The sequence below is a fragment of the Carettochelys insculpta genome, chromosome 4 (genome assembly GCF_033958435.1).
Source record: "Carettochelys insculpta isolate YL-2023 chromosome 4, ASM3395843v1, whole genome shotgun sequence".
Classification (NCBI taxonomy): Eukaryota; Metazoa; Chordata; order Testudines; family Carettochelyidae; genus Carettochelys; species Carettochelys insculpta.
In genome coordinates, this window is record NC_134140.1 from 59,931,207 (window position 1) to 59,950,371 (window position 19,165).

Below are 19,165 nucleotides of genomic sequence, written 5' to 3' on the forward strand. Positions count from 1 at the left end.
CGGTGACCCTCAAAAGGGGTTATGGGATGGAGATGAGAGAGATGAGATGAATATTGACTTGCTACATGTCACCTCAGAATGGGATGCAGAGACAAAATTTCTAGACACTCTTAGTAGCTGCTTCTTGGAACACTGCAAGTGGACTGGTAATTCTTGATTTAGTCCTATATGTAGCAGAGGATCTACATCAAGAGGTGAATATACAGTGTAACCACTCAGTAGTAGCAACCAACAGATAATTAATTTTAATATCTTTGCAGGGAGCAAAAAATACCAAAGAAAACTTTTAAAATGTTACTCTGGTGGAAACACCACAAAGATGGGAAAAACTAATTAAATGGAAATTGGAAGGCACAGTCAGAAGACTGAAATGCCTGCCAGCAGCATGTAAACTATTTAAAACCTCATCACGCAGGCTCAAACGAAGTGTATATCCAAATTAAAAGGTTAGAGGCAAAAAGGCATCTTTAAAAATTGGAAGTCAAATCTCCCGGAAGAAAACAGGAGCATAAACTCTGGCAAGTCAAGCGTAAAAAGTATAATTAGGTTGGCCACAACAAGAATTTGAAGAGCAATAAACAAAAGACTAAAATTAACAGCAATTTTTTTTTAAAATCACATCAGAAACAAGGAAACTACTAAAGAACCATAGGCACTGGCTTTTTTTTAAATGGGTGAGTGCTTTAAAAGTATGTATAGGGAGAGGGGCAAACTAGGGCTGCATCTATACTAGCAGCTTCTTCTGAAAAAAAAAATGGGCCTTTTCCAAAAGAACTCACAGCATGTCTACACACAAAATTCACTCTTTCCATCTGAAAGGGAAAGAGCAGGGGCCATGCAGGCACTCAAAGAGTGTATCGACTTTCTGATCCACTCTTTTGTGCGTGTGGACGTGCTCTTTTGAAAGGAGTTTTTTCGTACGAGAGCTTCCAGAAGAAGATCTTTCAAAAGATCGCTGTAGCATAGACGTAGCCTACTACCAGGTTTGTGGGGAGGCTATTTTCACCATATTTATACATGTCTTTCATATGCTATTGATTCAATGTGTCTTCACTGGTAGCTTTATTAGTTTAATAATGATTTAGTTATTCTGAGCTCCATGATTACACTATCATGAATTAAAGTCATGATAGATGTGAGCAACCATTTTATGTCAGATCCCCTTTTTCATCCCTGCAATTAGTCAGGGCCCCCCAGCCTGCCTAATAAAATCCAAACCAATGGAAATTTCAGTTATGTTCATATAAAACACAAACAAACAAAAGAAACACCACACCTTTTAGCACATGAGAACAATCAGTACGTAAAATGTGAAAACCTTATCAATATATAAACACACACACACACACACACACACACACCAATGTGGGCTGCTGCCCCATGGTGAATCACTGGAGATGGGGGCACTGCACAAACCTGATGGGGAGACACCAGAGATGGGGGCTGCACAACATCCTGGCAGGGGGTTGCAGAGAATAGGGGCTGTGAAGCAGGAGTTCGGGAACAGGGAATGTGGTAGCCACCCTGTGGCAGGGGTCCCTGGCAATGGAAGCTGCCACACTGGGGAATTGGGCAGCCACCCCCAGAGGAGCTTCCCAGCAGCAGAAGCTACCTCCCTGAGCTCCAAGATGCTGTTTAAAGAGCCCTCCAAACACCAGCAGATTTAGGTAGCTCTTTATCTTGCTTTTTCAACTGTCAGTCCCACCCATTATCCAGGTTTGGGGTGGGGAGGGAGGGGGAAGAGAGGGAAAGAGTAACCAACAGCTCACTGCTGTTTAAAAGAGACACCACCCTCCCACCTCCCTGAGCAGCCCTTTCAAGTTAAAAGAAAAAACGCCTGAACTTTCTCCAGGAAGTTGAAAGGAGGGATTGTCCTGGTAAAAGCACACATCTCTTACCCCCACTCAGCTGCCTCTGCCACACAGCTTGCTCAGGCTGGCAGACTCAAGTAATGTGCCTGAGAGACCAGAAAGGATCCCGGCACTCCCAGGGGACAGTGGACCCCTACAGGACAGGCTGGCTGGCACCACAGGTCAGCCTAGCCTAGATAATCTGCAGGGAGACTGCAGAAGCCATCCATGGGGGAGAGGGGAGGACCAGAAATGAAGCCAGCTCTCTGCCAGCAGCAGAGACTGCAGGAGCAGGGAGGCAGGCAGTGCCGCACAGGGCTGCTGAACTAACAGAGGCTGTGGGGAGGCAGAGGAGGTCCCTGGCAGGGGTATGGAGCTGATTGCACTACACCCCCCTTTTGAAATTTCATGCCCCTCCTGGGGCACGTGCTCCCCCTAGTTTACACACCCCAACGGATGTCTATCTAACCTGCGCTTAAATACCTCCAGTGATGAAGTTTCCACAACCTCCCTAGGCAATTTATTCCAGTGTTTAACCATCCTGACAGCTGAGAAGTTTTTCCCCAATGTCCAACTGAAACCTCCCTCACCACAGTTTAAGCTCACTGCTTCTTGTCCAAACAGAACAATTTTTCTTCCTCCTCCTTGTGACACCCTTTTAGGTACTTGAAAGCCACTATCAGGTCATCTTCTCTTTTCTAAACAAGCCCAGTTCTTCCAGTCCTCCCTCACAACTCATGTTCTCTAGACCTTTAATCATTCTTGTTGCTCTTCTCTAGACTTTCTCCAATTTCTCCCCATCTTTCTTGAAAGATGGTGCCCAGAAGTGGACACAACACTCCAACTGAGGCCTAATCAGTGAGGTACAGAGTGGAAGAATGACTTCTCGTGTCTTGCTCATAACACTCCTGTTAAAAATCAGTCTTCACTAATGTCCTAGTTTAAAGACATTATGTCTCACTATAGCTTTCTGGAAGAAACTGTCAGCAATCTTTACCTCTAGGTTTCTGGTTATTGCTTCAACACATTTTAAGGACTGCTATATTATTCACTTGCATCTGTCTCACTGATGACTACGGATAATTTTTCAAGTCTTCTGTTCATGGTAGATAGGTCCATCAGTGGTCATTAGCCAAGACGGATGATGACAACCACACGCTCTGGAAGCCCCTTAGCCTCCAAATGCCAGAAGCCAGGGCTGGACACCAGGAAGAAATTGCTCAATTGTGTTCATAACCACTGAAATCTAGTGTAGTAAACTATCCGATTTTCCTTTTTAAGGCTACTCAGTTAAAACTGCCCGTACCTTTTTTAACCGATTCTGAATAAGAATAGCCAGCAGCGACCAAGAGCATCAGTAGGAATTCAGCATCTTATTTTAATGAAGCTCATCACCCAATATATTATTTTGTTAGTCTTTAGAGGGCTATATGACTGCTTTTTTGTTTTGCTATTTTAAATGACACACATATCAGTATGAAAGTAGAGTTAGATGTAATTGAGTGTTCATAACAGAATGCAACGAGGCTCCTTTTTCAAAGCCTTTTTTGCCATGTAATTGCTGAACTTACATACATTTGGAAAGTATTTTACATAAGCTCTGCTTCATAACTAAAAAAAAAAAAAAGTTTTGCAGTTGAGGTCATTTGAGATAAACTGATGACCAATTTCTTTACTGTTAATCCTTCCAAAGACTGTACTAAGCTTTTCTGTTCCTGGGTTTGCTCACAAAGGCATATTTTTGGCTTCGGCTTCATCTACACTAGAGAAAAGCTTTAATAAACAAAGACTGAGAACTTACATCATGGTTACAGAGCGTATTTGCTAGTTGCTTCCGTTCCTGTGCATAGTATGCTGCCTGCTGGTAGTAGAAGCCTGGATTCTGAGTCTGAATTGCTGTCAAGCCCAGTTTAATAGCCTCATCAAACAAGTCTCCAAAGGCCTGAAATCTGTAAAAAATAAAACATTATTGCCTCAATATTTATTATAAAACTTAAGATAAAGCTTTAACTACACGATTTATGTGGCTATGGCTAACTACAACAGATTTGGACTAACACATTCAAAAATCAAATTACAGCTCTAGTTCGTCCAAAGCTTTCACAGGTTTTTGAACCCCACAGACTCATTCCTACAACTGCACTGATGTGGGTGCAGAACTTCCAAGATCAGGGCCCAATTTTTTTTTTTAAACTATTTTTTAGTTTTAATTTCCATATACACTTAATGCTCATGAGTGATGCTGACTGAGAGCTCTGGAGACTGAAGCCCTCTATTTACATGAAGATCAAGCAGAGACTGGACAGTGACACTGCTTCCTAACTTCTCCCCAACTAACTTGAGTCAATCTTGATATGTAGAACCGCCCCAGCCTGCCAGAGGAGAGAAATCATCACAGCTAAGGCCTGCTGACTGTTGTATGTTTAAAACACCATGTAATGTTATAAGACCGAAAAACTTTGTTAGTTTGGTGTATGTTATGAAGTTGCAGATCCGACCTTGCAGTCCTTGCTCATATTCAACTCCCACTGAAATCAGACAAAGCTTCCAACAACAACTATAGGAACAGACTAAGTCTCACAATAGAAACCGCATATTAATTCCCATCATTATGAACTACTGTCAATTATTAAAGTAGCATGCACTGAGACAGGACAATTAATAAAATGTGTAAGTATTATATCCTTTAATATCTATTACTTCTCTTTCATGGAGGAAAATTCAGAATTTCTCTGTACATTTTGTGAAATGTTTATACTTGAGCTACAGCGTAAGTATTACTTTAGCAGAAACATACTGTTTAGACATCCAGGCAGCATGCTCAAAAGCCAGCTCTGCACTCCCTATTTTTTTCTTGCACAAGTCAATGTGCTTCCTAAACTGAGCAATTGCATCCAATGGGGTGTTATGCTGAAAACAGAGTCGACAAATCTACAAGAATCAAAATAAAAGAAAGACTTTAAAATCTTTAGCCACAGTCTTATCAAAGTTAAGTTTTTTAGAAGTAAATTTAACATTAGTAGTATAAGTAGGTACATAAGATCTCAAAACACAGAAACAAAAAAAAACGATATAAAAATGAAAAAACCTGACAGCAGCAAACAGGGTTCAGAGCAATATATCATCCATATGGCCTCCCAGCCATAAAAATTATGCCAAGTACAGAAAGATTAGTCCTCTCTAGGGAGGAAAAAAAAAGGGGGAACAGCGTAAAAACACCACAGAAGAAAGCGAACACCATACACATGCCCAGATTCAAAGTAGAATTACTGAGCTACTTAGAGATTAGCCAGTGATCTTTCCCACAGAGGCTATGAAGTCTGCAGTAATGCAAACCTGCTGGATGTCCCTTTTAAGGGCATTGCTAAGGAACAGTTTCAGAAATATGTTTTTTTTTCCCAATTGGTATATAGAAAGACACTTTGCTGACTGATCCAAGGTTCTCTAAACCCTGTTAGTCCAAAAGAAAGTTTGCTTTTCTTTCTCTGCCTTTTAAAATGGGGGATGAATCATCTATACACTACACGTGCATTTGTTTCTCTAAGGAGCTGATTTTCCCCACTGACTTCGAGTGGGAACTGAGGGGGTACAAAAAATACTTTCCACAGGATTGAGCCACATGTAAGCTCTAGCCCCTTAGAAAAAGCAAACTCAATTCTAAACACTTGAACCCAACTCCTACTATTTTATTCTAATGTTTTCTCCTTGGAACTGGAAGTAACTGCCACAAGTTGGAATTTAGGAGGGTATGTGGCCGAGTAGTAATTTAATGCTAGATAATGCTTTAACACTGGATCATTACAGAGTCTGAATCCTGCTCCAGCTACCTTTATATTTTTAAAATGTATAGATCTGCTAAACGTTAAACACATCTGTTACCTTGTAGTTTATAAATCCTGCCATGGTCTTGATTTCCAACATGTTTGTTTCATGCGCCCTCAACTCATGTACAAGATTATACGCTGTTCTGTAATTTCTAAATATGAAAGTTTATATGTTGAGCGTGTTGACATACCAAAACAATTATTCATAACCAAACTATTGAAAAAAGGATAGAATTTGCAGTCAAAATGAAAATAATTTGATTCACTGATAATAATACATACAGGTGATCCTGCATTCATGACATCCTCGAGCAAACTTTGATGTCTATATTGATCATGACACAACTTTCCTGACTTTTTCCATCTGCAGTTTAGGAATTATTTCAAAAGAAAAAGTGGCCACCCCCTTCCCAAGCCTTGTGTTACGTTTCTCTCTACCAACAGGGAGAATGAACACAAATGGCAACAGTCAAACGAATAGCAGCATTGCACATAGAGCCCTGCATGGACACAAAATTTGTATCCTCATCCACAAAACTGAGCTGCAGATATCTGCTTATAAACCTGTGGATATAAAAACATATATGTGGATTTGCAGGGCTCTAGTTACACGTTCTCAAAAGAACATTAAAAACATTTTTGAAATATTAGTAAAACTTAAGAGTCAAAAGATAGTAGCACATATTCAGAGAGACACCACAGAAGTCAAAAACTGACTATTTTACTCAGTGATTGGTTTTCGTTAAGCAACAAATTAGAATATTAAGAAGTTTGGATTCAGTTACAATTTTGGGTTTTAGAGAGAGAGATACATCTAAAAATATTCAAAAGTGAAATTCAGAAATCTTCCATAGATACCTTCTTGGAAATGTTTTTCTTTAGCAAGATACATTAGGTAATAGCACATCACAGTCAGCTCTAGGCATGGACCAACTCTGAAATCTATGTCCTGATCCTTTTTCAGCTATCCTTTGAGGAGAGGATGAAGACTGCCAAGGGGGTTGGTTTTTAAGTGGCTGAGGAGCCCAATTTGTTCACTTGGGTTTATTAGGAGGTTTTTAAAGTAACTGAGGAGCCCAATTTGTGCCTTGATTTTCCAAATAAGCGATAAGTGCAATCTTGGAGGAAATACAGTTGTTGGCTGGACTGCTGTGACCTTGAAACGTCAGTAGTCAACAAGTTAACTGGTTTGTTCTCTTTCCCCGTCCCTCACCTTTTTTCTTTTTTAAATAAGTGACAGCAATGGTGACAAATGGATGGTAAAGAAGTTGGGAGCTTATCTTTCCTCTATCCCATTAACCTCAACAGACAAGTGACTTTTAGAGCCCAACTGAGCCCATTGAAATGCTGTCATTAAGAAGAGGCAACACATGTCTCTCCAAATAGTCATTAAAGAAAGTAACAAAAATGGAATTAGGTGCAGAAGTAATTTTAATGCAATATTACAGTTGCACAGCTGAACATTGTCAAGGGAACATAACTGTAAAGCTTCCCAAAGCAATGGGAACAGGGGAGAGTTTCAGCCCACGCACAGAGGCTGTGGCCACACTACCTCTCCCCTTTCGGAAGGGGCATGTAAATGAGGGATTTCAGAAGATGCTAATGAGCCGCTAGCATGAATATGAAAAACATGAATTTTCCTATTTGGTTTTACAAAAAAGGGGCTTTCGAAATCAGGGGGTCCTTTCGAAAGGCCCCCAGCTACACAGGTGGGTAGAATGCATTCCGAAAGCGGCACTGTCGAATCACATGTGGCTTTCATTATGCTAATTAGGCACTGCATATTCATATCAGTGCCTCATTAGCATCTTCTGAAATCTCTCATTTACATGCTCCTTGCAAAAGGGAGGGGTAGTGTAGCCACAGCCAGAGTATTTTCTATATCCTTTGTTTTAAAGGTAGAGTTTAATTCATTGCTGTTTAGATCTTAATGTACTTTGTATAGTCTGTATGTCTTACAACACATCAGCTGATGTTGAAGTACGAACCTTAATCTTTATAATTCCTGTGATGTTAGCCTTTAACCATCTTTCATTCATTCAAGTGAACTTACCAAAAACCTGTTCAGATAAGTTTAAAAATGATAACACCTGTTTGGTGTTTAGTCTACAATTCATTTTACATCACTGTAGCACTGGCCTGCCAAATGCAGGGTTGTCAGTTCAATCTTTGAGGAGGGAGGGGGGCCATTTAGGGATACGGAACAAGTAGATTTATTTAAAAAAAAAAAAAACACAAAACAAACCATCAGGGATGATGATAGGTCCTGCAGTGAGGGCAGGCAACTGGACTTGATGACCTCTGAGGGTGCCTTCCAATTCTATGAGATAGGTGTATCTCCATAAATTTAGAAGCATATTTGACATAGGACAAAACTGAACACAAACTCAAGAATATTACTGGTACTAATATTTATGCTGAATACAAACCAAAGTATAATTCCTTACATTGTAGAATGAGCTAAAAGATTGACTTTTATTTGTTACAACTGCCAAAATATATATTCAAGTTTTATACACCACAAATCCTAAAACTAAACATAATAGTAACAAAAGTCACTGTGATAAAAGAAAGTTTACTTACTTCAGAGCATTTTGCGTATCCTGTTTCAACTCACTGAAGAATGCTATTTTGAACTGATGTCTAACAAATAAAAGCTGCAAAACAATCATTTTTTTATAATGTTAATAAACTAAACTGAATACTACATTTACAAAATTAAAATATATTTAATAATCAAGAAACCCACAGACAAGTTAGAAGTACGCAGAATATAAGAATATCTATCACAAAAAATAAATTACATGAGTAGTATAACAGCAGGCACAGAGCTCTTTCGCTGAACCTAATTTATCACTCCAAGTTGCCCCCAAAAAGAATCGGGAACAACCCTATACCATGTATTAGTAATCTTAAATAGATACTTTAAGGATACATCTTGCAACACTGAGGGATTCCAAAAGACATTCCAAAAGTGATGACAGTTGGCCATTGTAACCCAAGTTCTTTTGTCAAAATCAGCATTTGAATTGAGGAAAAAACAACAAATGAGAACCAAGTTAAGGACAGAAGTCTGTAGTAAGCGCCCTCTGCAGCCTGAGTTAGAGCACCGCACAGAAAACCACTAACACACTTGCTTAAAATTGTCCCATCCTGCAAACTTTTAAAAATCTGCTTGGTCCCACATCAGTTACAGAGGACAGCCCACAATACTTCAATATGTGACATCCCAGATAGCACTGATTAAAAGGATTACAGCAAGACACTTGGAATTTGGGGTGCTGTTTCTGGAACACTTCAAAAATCAGACAAATATCAAACAACTCCAGCACAGAAATTTTGTTTTCAAAAAGTCAGCTGAAAACTTGTTTCTCTGCTGACAAACACTCCCATCCATCCCACCTCCCAAAGACTAACAACTGGGACCTTTAAGAACTTAATTCCACCGTAATTTTTTATTTGAAGTTCACCTATAAGAAGGTAAATTTAACTTTAATTGCACCAAGGTAAGGAAAAAACCCTATCTAGAAGAAAACTGAAAAAGGAAATAATTGTTTTCTTTCACTACACTGATATTTTTAAAAAGCTATAATATGTCCCATGTGTAATAAATCAAATATATATTTTGGAAGTCTCTTATTTACAAAGAGTAACATTACCTGATGAGTTGTTTTATTCAAGAATTCTTTATGAGACTTTACTCTTCTTATTTCTGTATAATAGTAAGTTTGTGCATGCTCATAAAAAGCGTTCTCTAATCTGTAAAAGAAAATTGCTCAATAAAGATGTTCTTTCAATATGGTCTAAGGTACATTAAATTGGGTTACTTTTGATACTATTCCTTCTACAATTGATGCGAACTGGCAAAAAAACAAACCAACCTACGTTACTGGTAACAGGAAAGCACAAAATTAAAAGTTTCTGTGATATTTGTGTTTCAAATATCTGCCCAAAATATTTCTAGGACAAGATGGGTGAGATTGGTTGGTCAAAGACATATTTCTGAGCTACAGAAAACTCTTCAGGTTGGAAGAGGCACTGAAGCTTGGTCTACACAACGAAGAGTCAGGTTGACAAAAGGCAGCTTATATCAATTTCATTGTGTCAGTTTCTCCACTTGAATGCTGCTTCCACGGAAGTAAACGACCTGCTCCATGAGAAGCATAGCACTTCTATCAGCACATTTAAGAAGACGCAGTGTCCACAGAGTCATCATTATAGCCTATTGTTCTTGTCAGTTTCATGGGTGCCTGTGGCTCAGAGCAGCAGCATGGGGTTCACAGCTGAAGCCATGAATCTGACAAGAATGACAACGGTAGGCTCCATACTATGAAACTCAGCCAAGGCTTGGCTCACAACTCAAGCTGTCACTCCAGTCAGGTGAGGACCTCCAGCTCTAAGCCTCACATGGCTATTGGTGCCCCAGAATGCAATCAGTGCAAGCAATCCTGGTAGCACATGCACCAAGGGTAAGAGGAGGTTAGTGTGGACACCAACAGACAATAAATTGCTGTGATGGCTGAGGATCAGCCTAAATTAAGATCACCTAATTTTATAGCAAAAATGAGCCCTCGGTGTCATAGCTAAACGCAAGATGCAACTGGCTATTTAGAAGAAATAGTTAACACATATTAAGCGTCCATTCAAGGTGAAGAGATGCATTAACAGCTCATTCACAGGAGCAGTGCTTTTCTTGTGCCAGTACGGGCCGGTACTCTGTACCAGCAACTTGGCAGCTCCAGCCGCGGGATCCACAGCTGTAGGCAGGGGAGCGCCAGTAGCACCATGGCTGGAAGCTACCTGGAGTGCAGAGCCCTGCTGGCAGCTCCAGGACCAGATGAAGGTGGGGGTCCCTGATAGCCTTGCAACAGGTAGCCAACTGGAGCCCACAGCCATGCCAGCAGCCCCTTCCGGGGAACCCCAAAGCAGGAGGGGAGAGGAGCTAGCCAAGTACCAGCTCCATTTTTTCTGTTTTTTTAAAAAAAAAAAAAAAAAAAAAAAAAAAAAAAGCACTGCACAAGACAAAGCATGGATTGAATACTAGCAAGTTACAGACTGTTTTAATAAGCTATAAATTCAGTGTATTTATCAAGGCCATGACTTTCAGTGCCTGGTCTATAATGGAAAAACCTTACATTGGCATAGCTGTACCATTCCGTGTCTGAAAAATTCACCCCCTTAAAAATGAAACTGTTACCCTTGGTGTAGGCACCATAAGACTGGAAAATTCTTCTATCAATGATTTAGTTACTGCTCTCGGGGAAGCTGATTAACTACAGCAATGCACCTACACATGCAATGAGAATCTATGGAGAGCCACTACAATGGACCAGCTGAAATGTGGCAGCTGTGCCACTGTAGGATTTTCAAGTACAGTAAACTCTTGTTCATTCTGTATTTTAATCAGCCAGAACTCTCATAATGCCAGCAAAACCTGAGCCATGATGCAGCTTCCTCTTTTTACCTCCACACAGTCCCGCAAGGCTGAGCAGGTTTATTGGTAGCTCTCTGCTTGGAGCTGCCAGGTGAGTCCTGCTGCGCCACGGCTCCTCCTTCCGGTGCCAGCTGGGGTCCTCACAGGTCCCTGGTGTCCAAGCAGTGGGTTGGCTGCAGGATGGCAGTCAGGGGCTCTCCACACTGCACAGAGAACTCTGAGCCCCATCAGTGGCTCAATGCACCGTGAGGCGAGCTCCAAGCCCTGCCAGCTGCTCCCACTGTCCCCCCCAAGAAAGGTAAACAGGGCAGTGGTTGGGGGGAGCCAGTGCTGGGGGAAGGGGTGGGAAGAGATCAACTTTCTTGGGGGGCAGGGGCACTGACCCTTGCCTGTGCCTCCCCCCACCTACTCTCAATAAACTGCAATATTTGCATATCCAACAACCTTCTGGTCCCAGGGTTGCCAGATATGAAAAAGAGTTTAACTGCATAAAGATGCCCAAGACCAGAATTTCAAGTGACTACCAAAGTTACAGATTTAAGTTCCAAGGCTCATCTTCGGCAGGTGTTTTGCCAATTTCCTCTGAAGATGAGAGGTCAGATACAGAGCGATCAGTTTTTGGAAAGTGTTCACGTGCCTGCTGTTTAGCACTGCTGTGCTGCGAGGTAAGAGAAGCATGGCCAGGTCAGAGTGAGAAATAAGGTTGGATGTTGACATATTCTACTCTTTATTGAGCAGTCTCTATCAGTATGAAGCCTGGACAGAAACACACACAAATATTTAGCACGTCTATAGGTTCAAAGCAATTCAAAAAGATATACTGATCTTTTGCCATATATCCTCATCTACAGGCACAGGAAAGAATTACTGCAAATCCTCATTTCCAGAATGCAACTATATGTAGATGCCATTACAGATCACATGGAATATACCAAGCAAGGGGCAACTTATTTTTAAAGATACTAAATATACAGCAGGTAAACACTAATATAGAAATTTAAAAAAAAAAAAAAAAATGAATATCATTTAACCTGATGAACAGCAACCAGCTTCTCTAGATACAAACAAAATATAAGAGGAGTTTTTCCAAAGACTCTCCCCTTCCAGTCCATATTTTAGATATTGCCTCTCAGCTCATTTTGTGAGGTTTTAGTACACGTGTACTTTGAGTTACTAACCCATGAAAGTATTCTATGATGGACAGGGCAATCTGCCTGTACATGAAGGTTATGTTTATGTTTGATTAGAGCTTTTTTTTTTTAAGTGAATACTTTTTGAAAACTTTAAACAAAAACAAAATATTAATTAACTCTGATTTAACTGGTGTTTCTGTCTTATAAACCAAGGATGAGGAACTTGTTTTCCCCTTTCATTGTTATTTCTCTATTACTTATTTATTTTACCATACATGTCTTGTGTTCTTTGGACAGTAAAGCAAATGAACAGGGAATATGGATGCACAGGAAGACGAGGACGTTATGTATTTATAATAAAATAAAAGGTAATGTATTTGGCCTATACAGAAGACAGGAACCTAACGAAGGAAGAAAAGGAAAAAGAAAACACTTTCCGTGATCTAAACAACGTTTCTGCCTTACCATTATAGGAAAATAGATCAGAAGTAAGCTAGCCATAGCGTTACCCTCTTTGACCCAGTAGTGCTAGTGGTATTATACATGTGGTCTTAAAAAGACCCAGAGTGAACTAAAGGCAGTCTTTGGGTTTCTTGATAGTATTTTCCAGAAGCTCATTTAGTAGCACGTTTTACAGCCTTCTCAGATGGCAGGTGACAATTATAACATGACCTTACAGAAAAAGGACTAAGATTAAAAAGTCCTGACTGGGTTCATCAGGATTCAGCATGATGTGGATGATTTCAATGAAGGAATAAAATAAGAGTAATTTAAGTTTTCAACTGCTCTTAATATACTGGAAGAATACACTAGAAGAAGTATTCTTATCAATTCACTCACCTTATAATGTAACCAACCAGATGATCAGTGTGTGGCAACACAAACAAAGATTTTCCAGAGAGGTCACAAGCATTACATAAAGCTGCTGCTCTTTCTGAAGCAATAACGTCTTCCCCTAAGGAAATCAAAAGGGCATGCAAGAAAGCATCAATCAGCAGAGCAGTGTCAACTTGCACCTCTTCTCAAAGCCTGACTACAATAAGTTACGGAAAAAATATTACACCTAAAAAGAGATTCTCTCTCAGTTCACATGAGACACCATAACACTGATTAGCAAAACACCACTGTGGCTTAATAACCCCTCCAGCAAGAAGCTGGGTATTCATACAGCACTATTAATTTATGGAACTAGTCATGTGACTTAATTAAAAAAAAATCAGCTTGATTGGCAGACCAACTTATCCCAAGTGGGGAAAAAAAAAAAAAAAAGTGATTTGCTAATGACAGAAAAATTTCCCTCTTCTGTAGCTCTGCACCAACAACTTTTAGAGGTACAACAAGTAAAAAAAGGCTCCATTTTTCATGACTTCATGTAATTACAACCTACGATGAAGTGATTCAGGATGCAACCCCTTCAACTTCTTTCCTGGATGGCTGACATTCAGTCAGGCATAGAAAAATCTGTCCTTTGTAGAATTTTGGACAGAGTTAAAAATACACTATGTACACTTCATAAAATAAACACCTCTGACCCCCAACTTAAAATGGGGCTCTCATAACAGTTTGACTGAGCAGAAATAACAGAGAAGAGTGGAATGCATGGACTTAATAAAAAGCCCTAAGCACTGTACATGTTTCAATCTGACATTTTAATAAAGGAAATATTCAAAATCACATTCAATAGTCATATATTAAAACACTCATGCAGTGACCATATGCTTCAGCTTCTGTACTGCTTTGAAATCACCTGCTATAATAGTTTGACTGATTTCAAGTAAGCATGAAATTACATCTAATTGGTAGAACAAGTTAGTCATATTTGCACTAGACTCGATACTGTATCAGAAGCTGGACAAGCTCCACAGTCCTGAGGAATAATTAAAAAGTACTGGGGCTATTAGGGCCACTTTTTCAGGTGTACACAATAGAAGGGTATGTGGCACATAAACAAGTGAATTTTTGTGCACATTGTTCATGAGAACTGTGCCTGTAACATTATAAGTGCACAAATGACGGCTAGGTTAAAGCCCCTTTGAAAATTTGGCCCTCATATTTGCATACTCTGCAGTTTCATTAGCCTTTTTGTACCTGGGGGCAAGGGTGTTTTCTTTTGAATCAAGACCACAGCAACTTTTGTGTTTCTCCCCTGCAAGCTTTGCCTGAAATAGAAGAGTGTTGTAATGAACATCTCACCTTCCATGTTTGTACAATGACTTACTTTGTAATGGCATTACGAAACTGCATCTGAAAAGCAACCATATCATCCACTATATAAGGGGTCAGCCAGCTTTCCAAGGCAGAGTGCAGAAATTTGACCTTTTGACTTCTGGGTATGGTCCCAGTGCTGGTGACACTTTTTAAAGGCACTAACAGTCCTACTTACAACAGCTTCATTAGCAAATACGTTAAGCTGCAGAGCTCTACCATTTAGATGTTGGTTGGCAGCATTAGCTGGTCTTTTGTTAATACACAGGTGGCCTGGCTTTGAGCAAGCTGCCAGATGCATGGGGGTAGAGGGGTGAGACTGAGCTGCCACCTCACATGCCAATGAAAATTGGCTCATGTGCCACTCGGGGCATACATGCTGGGGATTGCTGATCCCTGCACTAGATGCATATATGTCTGAAAAAGGAGAGAGAACAACAACTACATTTTAATCTCACTGATTTTAGAAAACAGGAAGCAGCTCCCAAGCAACTTTTGCTCATTTACATTCTAAAAATAAAACTTCTTTACTGCCCCTTAAATAGATATCAAATTGTCAACGCAAAATGTCAACGATATTATCTAAAAAGCCCCACCACCCCAGTGCAAAATTATGCTATAAAAAGAAAAAAGAAAAGAATAAAGTGTTTTAGAACATGTACAATTAATTAATTCTTGTATCCCAAACGAAACAACATACCTGACAATTTCAACTCTAGTTGCACATTCTGATTGTTTTTCTTTCCACTGTGGTTCATCCCAGTCCAGTTCATAGAAAACCACAACAAGAGCTGGCACCAGATTTAGATGTTTGTTCATCCATCCAGTCTTCAATATCCCTTTTGGAATGTACCACTCATAGGAAGTTCTCTGAAAATATTTACTCATTAAAACAAGCTACCAGCTCTGGTTATTTGCGCTTTGCCACATGCACGGGGAATTTCATGTGTTCACAACAGTCCTGAGGATACCTTATCTTTCCTCCAACAATCATGCTCCCTCCCAAATGTCTGCTTCCTAATGAAGACAGTGTGATGGGACTTTTTTCCAACCATCACACCCCACTGCTGGCTTAAGAGCCAAAAATATGCTCTCTCTGTCCCACCACATCCCTCCACGTGATCCAGTTCTGCGGTGACCTGGAAGCCTACTTTCACCATCTCTGACTCAGTGCATACTTCCACACCATCGAACAAGGCTGTAACCCAAAGCAGCCATCATAGCAACCCAACAAAGCAGTTGCCATTGTATATAGGGTTTACAGTTTGGTTCAGTGGCTATCGGCATCCCTACTATAAAAATTATGCCATCACCCCAGCCACCCGCCCTCTCCCTGGAGCAGCAGACTGGGGCAATTTCCCTGCTGCTCTGCAGGTCCCAGCCCTTTCTCAGCCCTAATCCTACCGACTCCCTCTCTAGCGCAATGCTGCCCGAGATATTACGGGGCCTGGTGTCACAGCACCAGGGGTCACCCTCCATTCACCAAAAGGGCACTCTGCTTCCCATTGCTGCAGAGAAATGAGGTGCACTGTGATGCAAGGGCAGCGCAGCAGAGTGGAGCATCCTGCTGAGCTGTTGTCACCTGCGCAGTCCCCCCTGTCCATAGGACGGCTGGAGTGGCCACTGCTGGGCCCCCATAAGCACAGGGCTTTGAGTGGCTGCCCCACTTCATCCTATGGGCAGGATGGCTCTGCTCACCACCACATACCCCACAGTATTTTTACTGACCACACAACCAACTGTCCACACATCTACCCCCAGAGACACCATTATAGCAGTTAACCCCCATCAGCCATACCAAAGGCTTGATCACCTGCACATCTACTTATGAGATATGTGCCATCGTATGCTAGCATTGTTCCTCTGCCATGTACAGTAGATAAGCCCGACTGTCTCTAAATAACAGAATAAATAGACACACATCAGACATCAAGATTGATACCATGCAAAAACCAGTGGAAGAACATTTTACCCTCCTGGATACTCAATTACAGACTTGAAAGTTGCCATTCTCCAGCAAAATAACTTCAAAAACAGACTGCAACATGAAACTATAGAACTGGAATCAATATCCATACAAAGAGGGAGGGAAAGCTCAGTGGTTTAAGCATTGGCCTGCTAAACCTAGAGTTGTGAGCTCAAGTTAAGGAGGCCATTTAGGGATCTGGGAGAAAAAAAAAAAATGTTTTTTTCTCTTTTTTAAATCTGTCAGGGATGGTGATAAACTATGCTGTAAGTGCAGGGGACTAGACTCAATGACCTCTCAAGGTCCCCTCCAGTTCTATCAAATAAGCGTTATCTTCATACAAATTTGACACCTTCAAAATGGGTCAGATTAGAAACTGGAAATGGCTCTCTCATTACAATAATAAGTTATTTTCCACTTTAGGTATTCTCACCTTCTTGCCTACATCCATCTGGATTGAGTTAGTTCTGACATAACACTCATCTCTCTATCCCTACTATCTCTCTGTTCTTCCTTTCACTTCATGCATGTGGTGAAGTGAGTTGCAACTCAACAAAGCTTATGCCATCAAAAATTTGTAAAGGCTAAGGTACCACTAAACTCCTTAAACTTACATAAGCATTGCCCCCATTTCACAGAGAGGGAAACTGAGAAAAAGGCAAGTGACTTGACCTAAATCACAGTCAATTAAAAGCAAAATTAAGGGGATAGAGTCCAGGTTTCTTGATTTCCAGCTCTCCACTGTAACCCCTGGAGTATGGTATTTATCAACTAATGTTACACTGTCTCAACTTTACTACAAAGCTGCAAGTAGTCCATATATATTGTATTTTGTTGTCTCTCACTCAAAAAGCACATCTAAAAATTGGATACTTAAGACTGACTGTGCCATTATCATGCAGGGCTTCCAGATTTCAATTAACTTTCTAATAGTTCACGATAACTGAAGATTTACATAAAATAATCACAAACCGCAAACACTTCAAGTCATTTTACAGTTTGCATAATATTTAATATATTTTAAATCCTTATAAGAAAACCCACAGACTACATACCTTTGTTCTGCATTTGGGATACTCATGGTCACCAAGAAGCACTTTGAAAGAAATGGGTACTCTGTCAGCTCTTCTGTTTGCACAAAAAGCATCCCACACTGCACGATGAACAGCATTATACACTACATCCAAGCCAGTGAGGGTTACAAAGGCCATAGGCCGACAACATAGCTCCACAGGGAAGTCCCACTGCGTTGGGCTCATCTTGAAATTTTACAGAATGCCTAAAAAACAAAAGTACCCCATATTTCAAATCTCTTTTCAAACATGCAATTTCCTGTTAGATACAGCAGTTATCTTTTTAAGAAAACTGGATTAAGCCAGTCTTTTTACATTTAACATGCAAATTAAGCTCACCTAATCAATTATTTTGTTCGTCTTAAGTGCTACTTTACTGCTTTTTTGTTTTGCAAATTAAACCAGAGCATCCATGCCACTTAAAGTGCATTTATGCAAAACACAATAAGCAATTTAAAGAGGCAGGAATTTTTCAGAAACGGCAGTAAGAATCAGCCAACAATTTTCTTTTGGAGGGTGGAAAACAACAAAAGGGAGGAGAAAAAAAAACACACATACATTTCAATCGAGGTCAGACATCTCTGGTTTTATTCATACAGGCACTGCTAGCAAAGTAGAGAAGAGCTACTCATTATATGCATACAAATAATCACATCAAGTGTTCTCCTCTACCTCAAGAGAGGAAAACAGGCAGCAGCTGGAAGTTGAAAAGATAGGAAGGGACTGGCTTGAGGACTGCACAGCTCCAATGCTGCAGCTGGATTTACATACAGAAACCTAGGATCTTGCGGAGCCCAGATTCCACTCAGGCAGAGTCACCTGCGGGATAGGGTACACATCCTTTTGCTAAGTATCAGAGAGGTAGCCATGGTAGTCTGTACCTTCAAGAACAATAAAAAATCCTGTGGCACCTTATAGACTAACAGATATTTTGTAGCATAAGCTATCCTGGGCAAAGACCTGCTTTGTCAGATGCATCTTTTGCTAAGCAGTTTGCTTAGATAAACTTTGCACCGGCTACGCCCTGCCCTGTGCAGCACCCATGCGCCTCCCAGCCATGGGGGCACTGCGATTTTTGCTAACCCGCACAAAAATGATCCCTACCCTGAAGAACACGATATCCACAGGCAGACAGCAGGCGCTGGGGACACGGACTAGCAGAGCAGAGCGCAGACGGGGGTTATGCCGACATAAGAGCCATTGCTGTCTTCACTAAGGAAAAGGCGGTTCCGGTCAGAGGGGTTTAGCCACGAGCAAGGCCCAATGGGCCGCTAACGGACACACCGGGGTGGGGAGGGAGAGACAAAGGGTTCCTTTAAACTAGCACTAGATGGGCCGCAAGCGCGGGGAGCAAGCAGCGGGCAGGGTGGCCAGGCGGGAAACAACCCCCAGCTTCCGCCCCAGCCCCGGCCCCGGCTATGCCAACGGCCCCCCCAGCTCCGCCTTCGTCTCCCCCCCGCACGAACGGGACAGCCGCCCCAGCAGAGACCCAGTCGGCTGCTACTGGACCGCAGGGAGTCACCTCCGGAAGCTAGAGCCAGGGGACAGGAGTGACAGCCCATTTCACCAATCAGCCGTGCCCGCTCACCGATAAACGTCAAGCTCCGAGGACCCGAAAACCGTCGTACGAACCAATGACAAGAAAAGCAAGAGGCGTGGCCACAAATTAGCCAATTGGCG

At 41.1% G+C, this 19,165-nt stretch overlaps 1 protein-coding gene across 5 annotated transcripts in view; it reads right to left on the reverse strand.

Annotated features, from left to right (window-relative positions):
• The window catches only part of TRAPPC11 (trafficking protein particle complex subunit 11), a 56,731-nt gene extending 37,847 nt beyond the window's left edge, over nucleotides 1-18,884 (reverse strand). Inside the window, exons 1-11 of one of the 5 annotated variants that reach the window (XM_074992961.1) lie at nucleotides 18,590-18,884; nucleotides 18,158-18,304; nucleotides 17,468-17,691; nucleotides 15,147-15,316; nucleotides 14,330-14,400; nucleotides 13,082-13,196; nucleotides 9,334-9,433; nucleotides 8,258-8,331; nucleotides 5,730-5,826; nucleotides 4,648-4,781; nucleotides 3,652-3,799 (exon numbers count right to left, since the gene is read on the reverse strand). In XM_074992961.1, coding sequence (XP_074849062.1) covers nucleotides 3,652-3,799; nucleotides 4,648-4,781; nucleotides 5,730-5,826; nucleotides 8,258-8,331; nucleotides 9,334-9,433; nucleotides 13,082-13,196; nucleotides 14,330-14,400; nucleotides 15,147-15,316; nucleotides 17,468-17,671 — 1,113 coding nt within the window. In that variant the 5' untranslated portion in view covers nucleotides 17,672-17,691; nucleotides 18,158-18,304; nucleotides 18,590-18,884. The other 4 variants (XM_074992960.1, XM_074992962.1, XM_074992959.1 and 1 more) reach the window with 4 other exon arrangements.
• Between the last annotated feature and the right edge of the window lie 281 nt (nucleotides 18,885-19,165).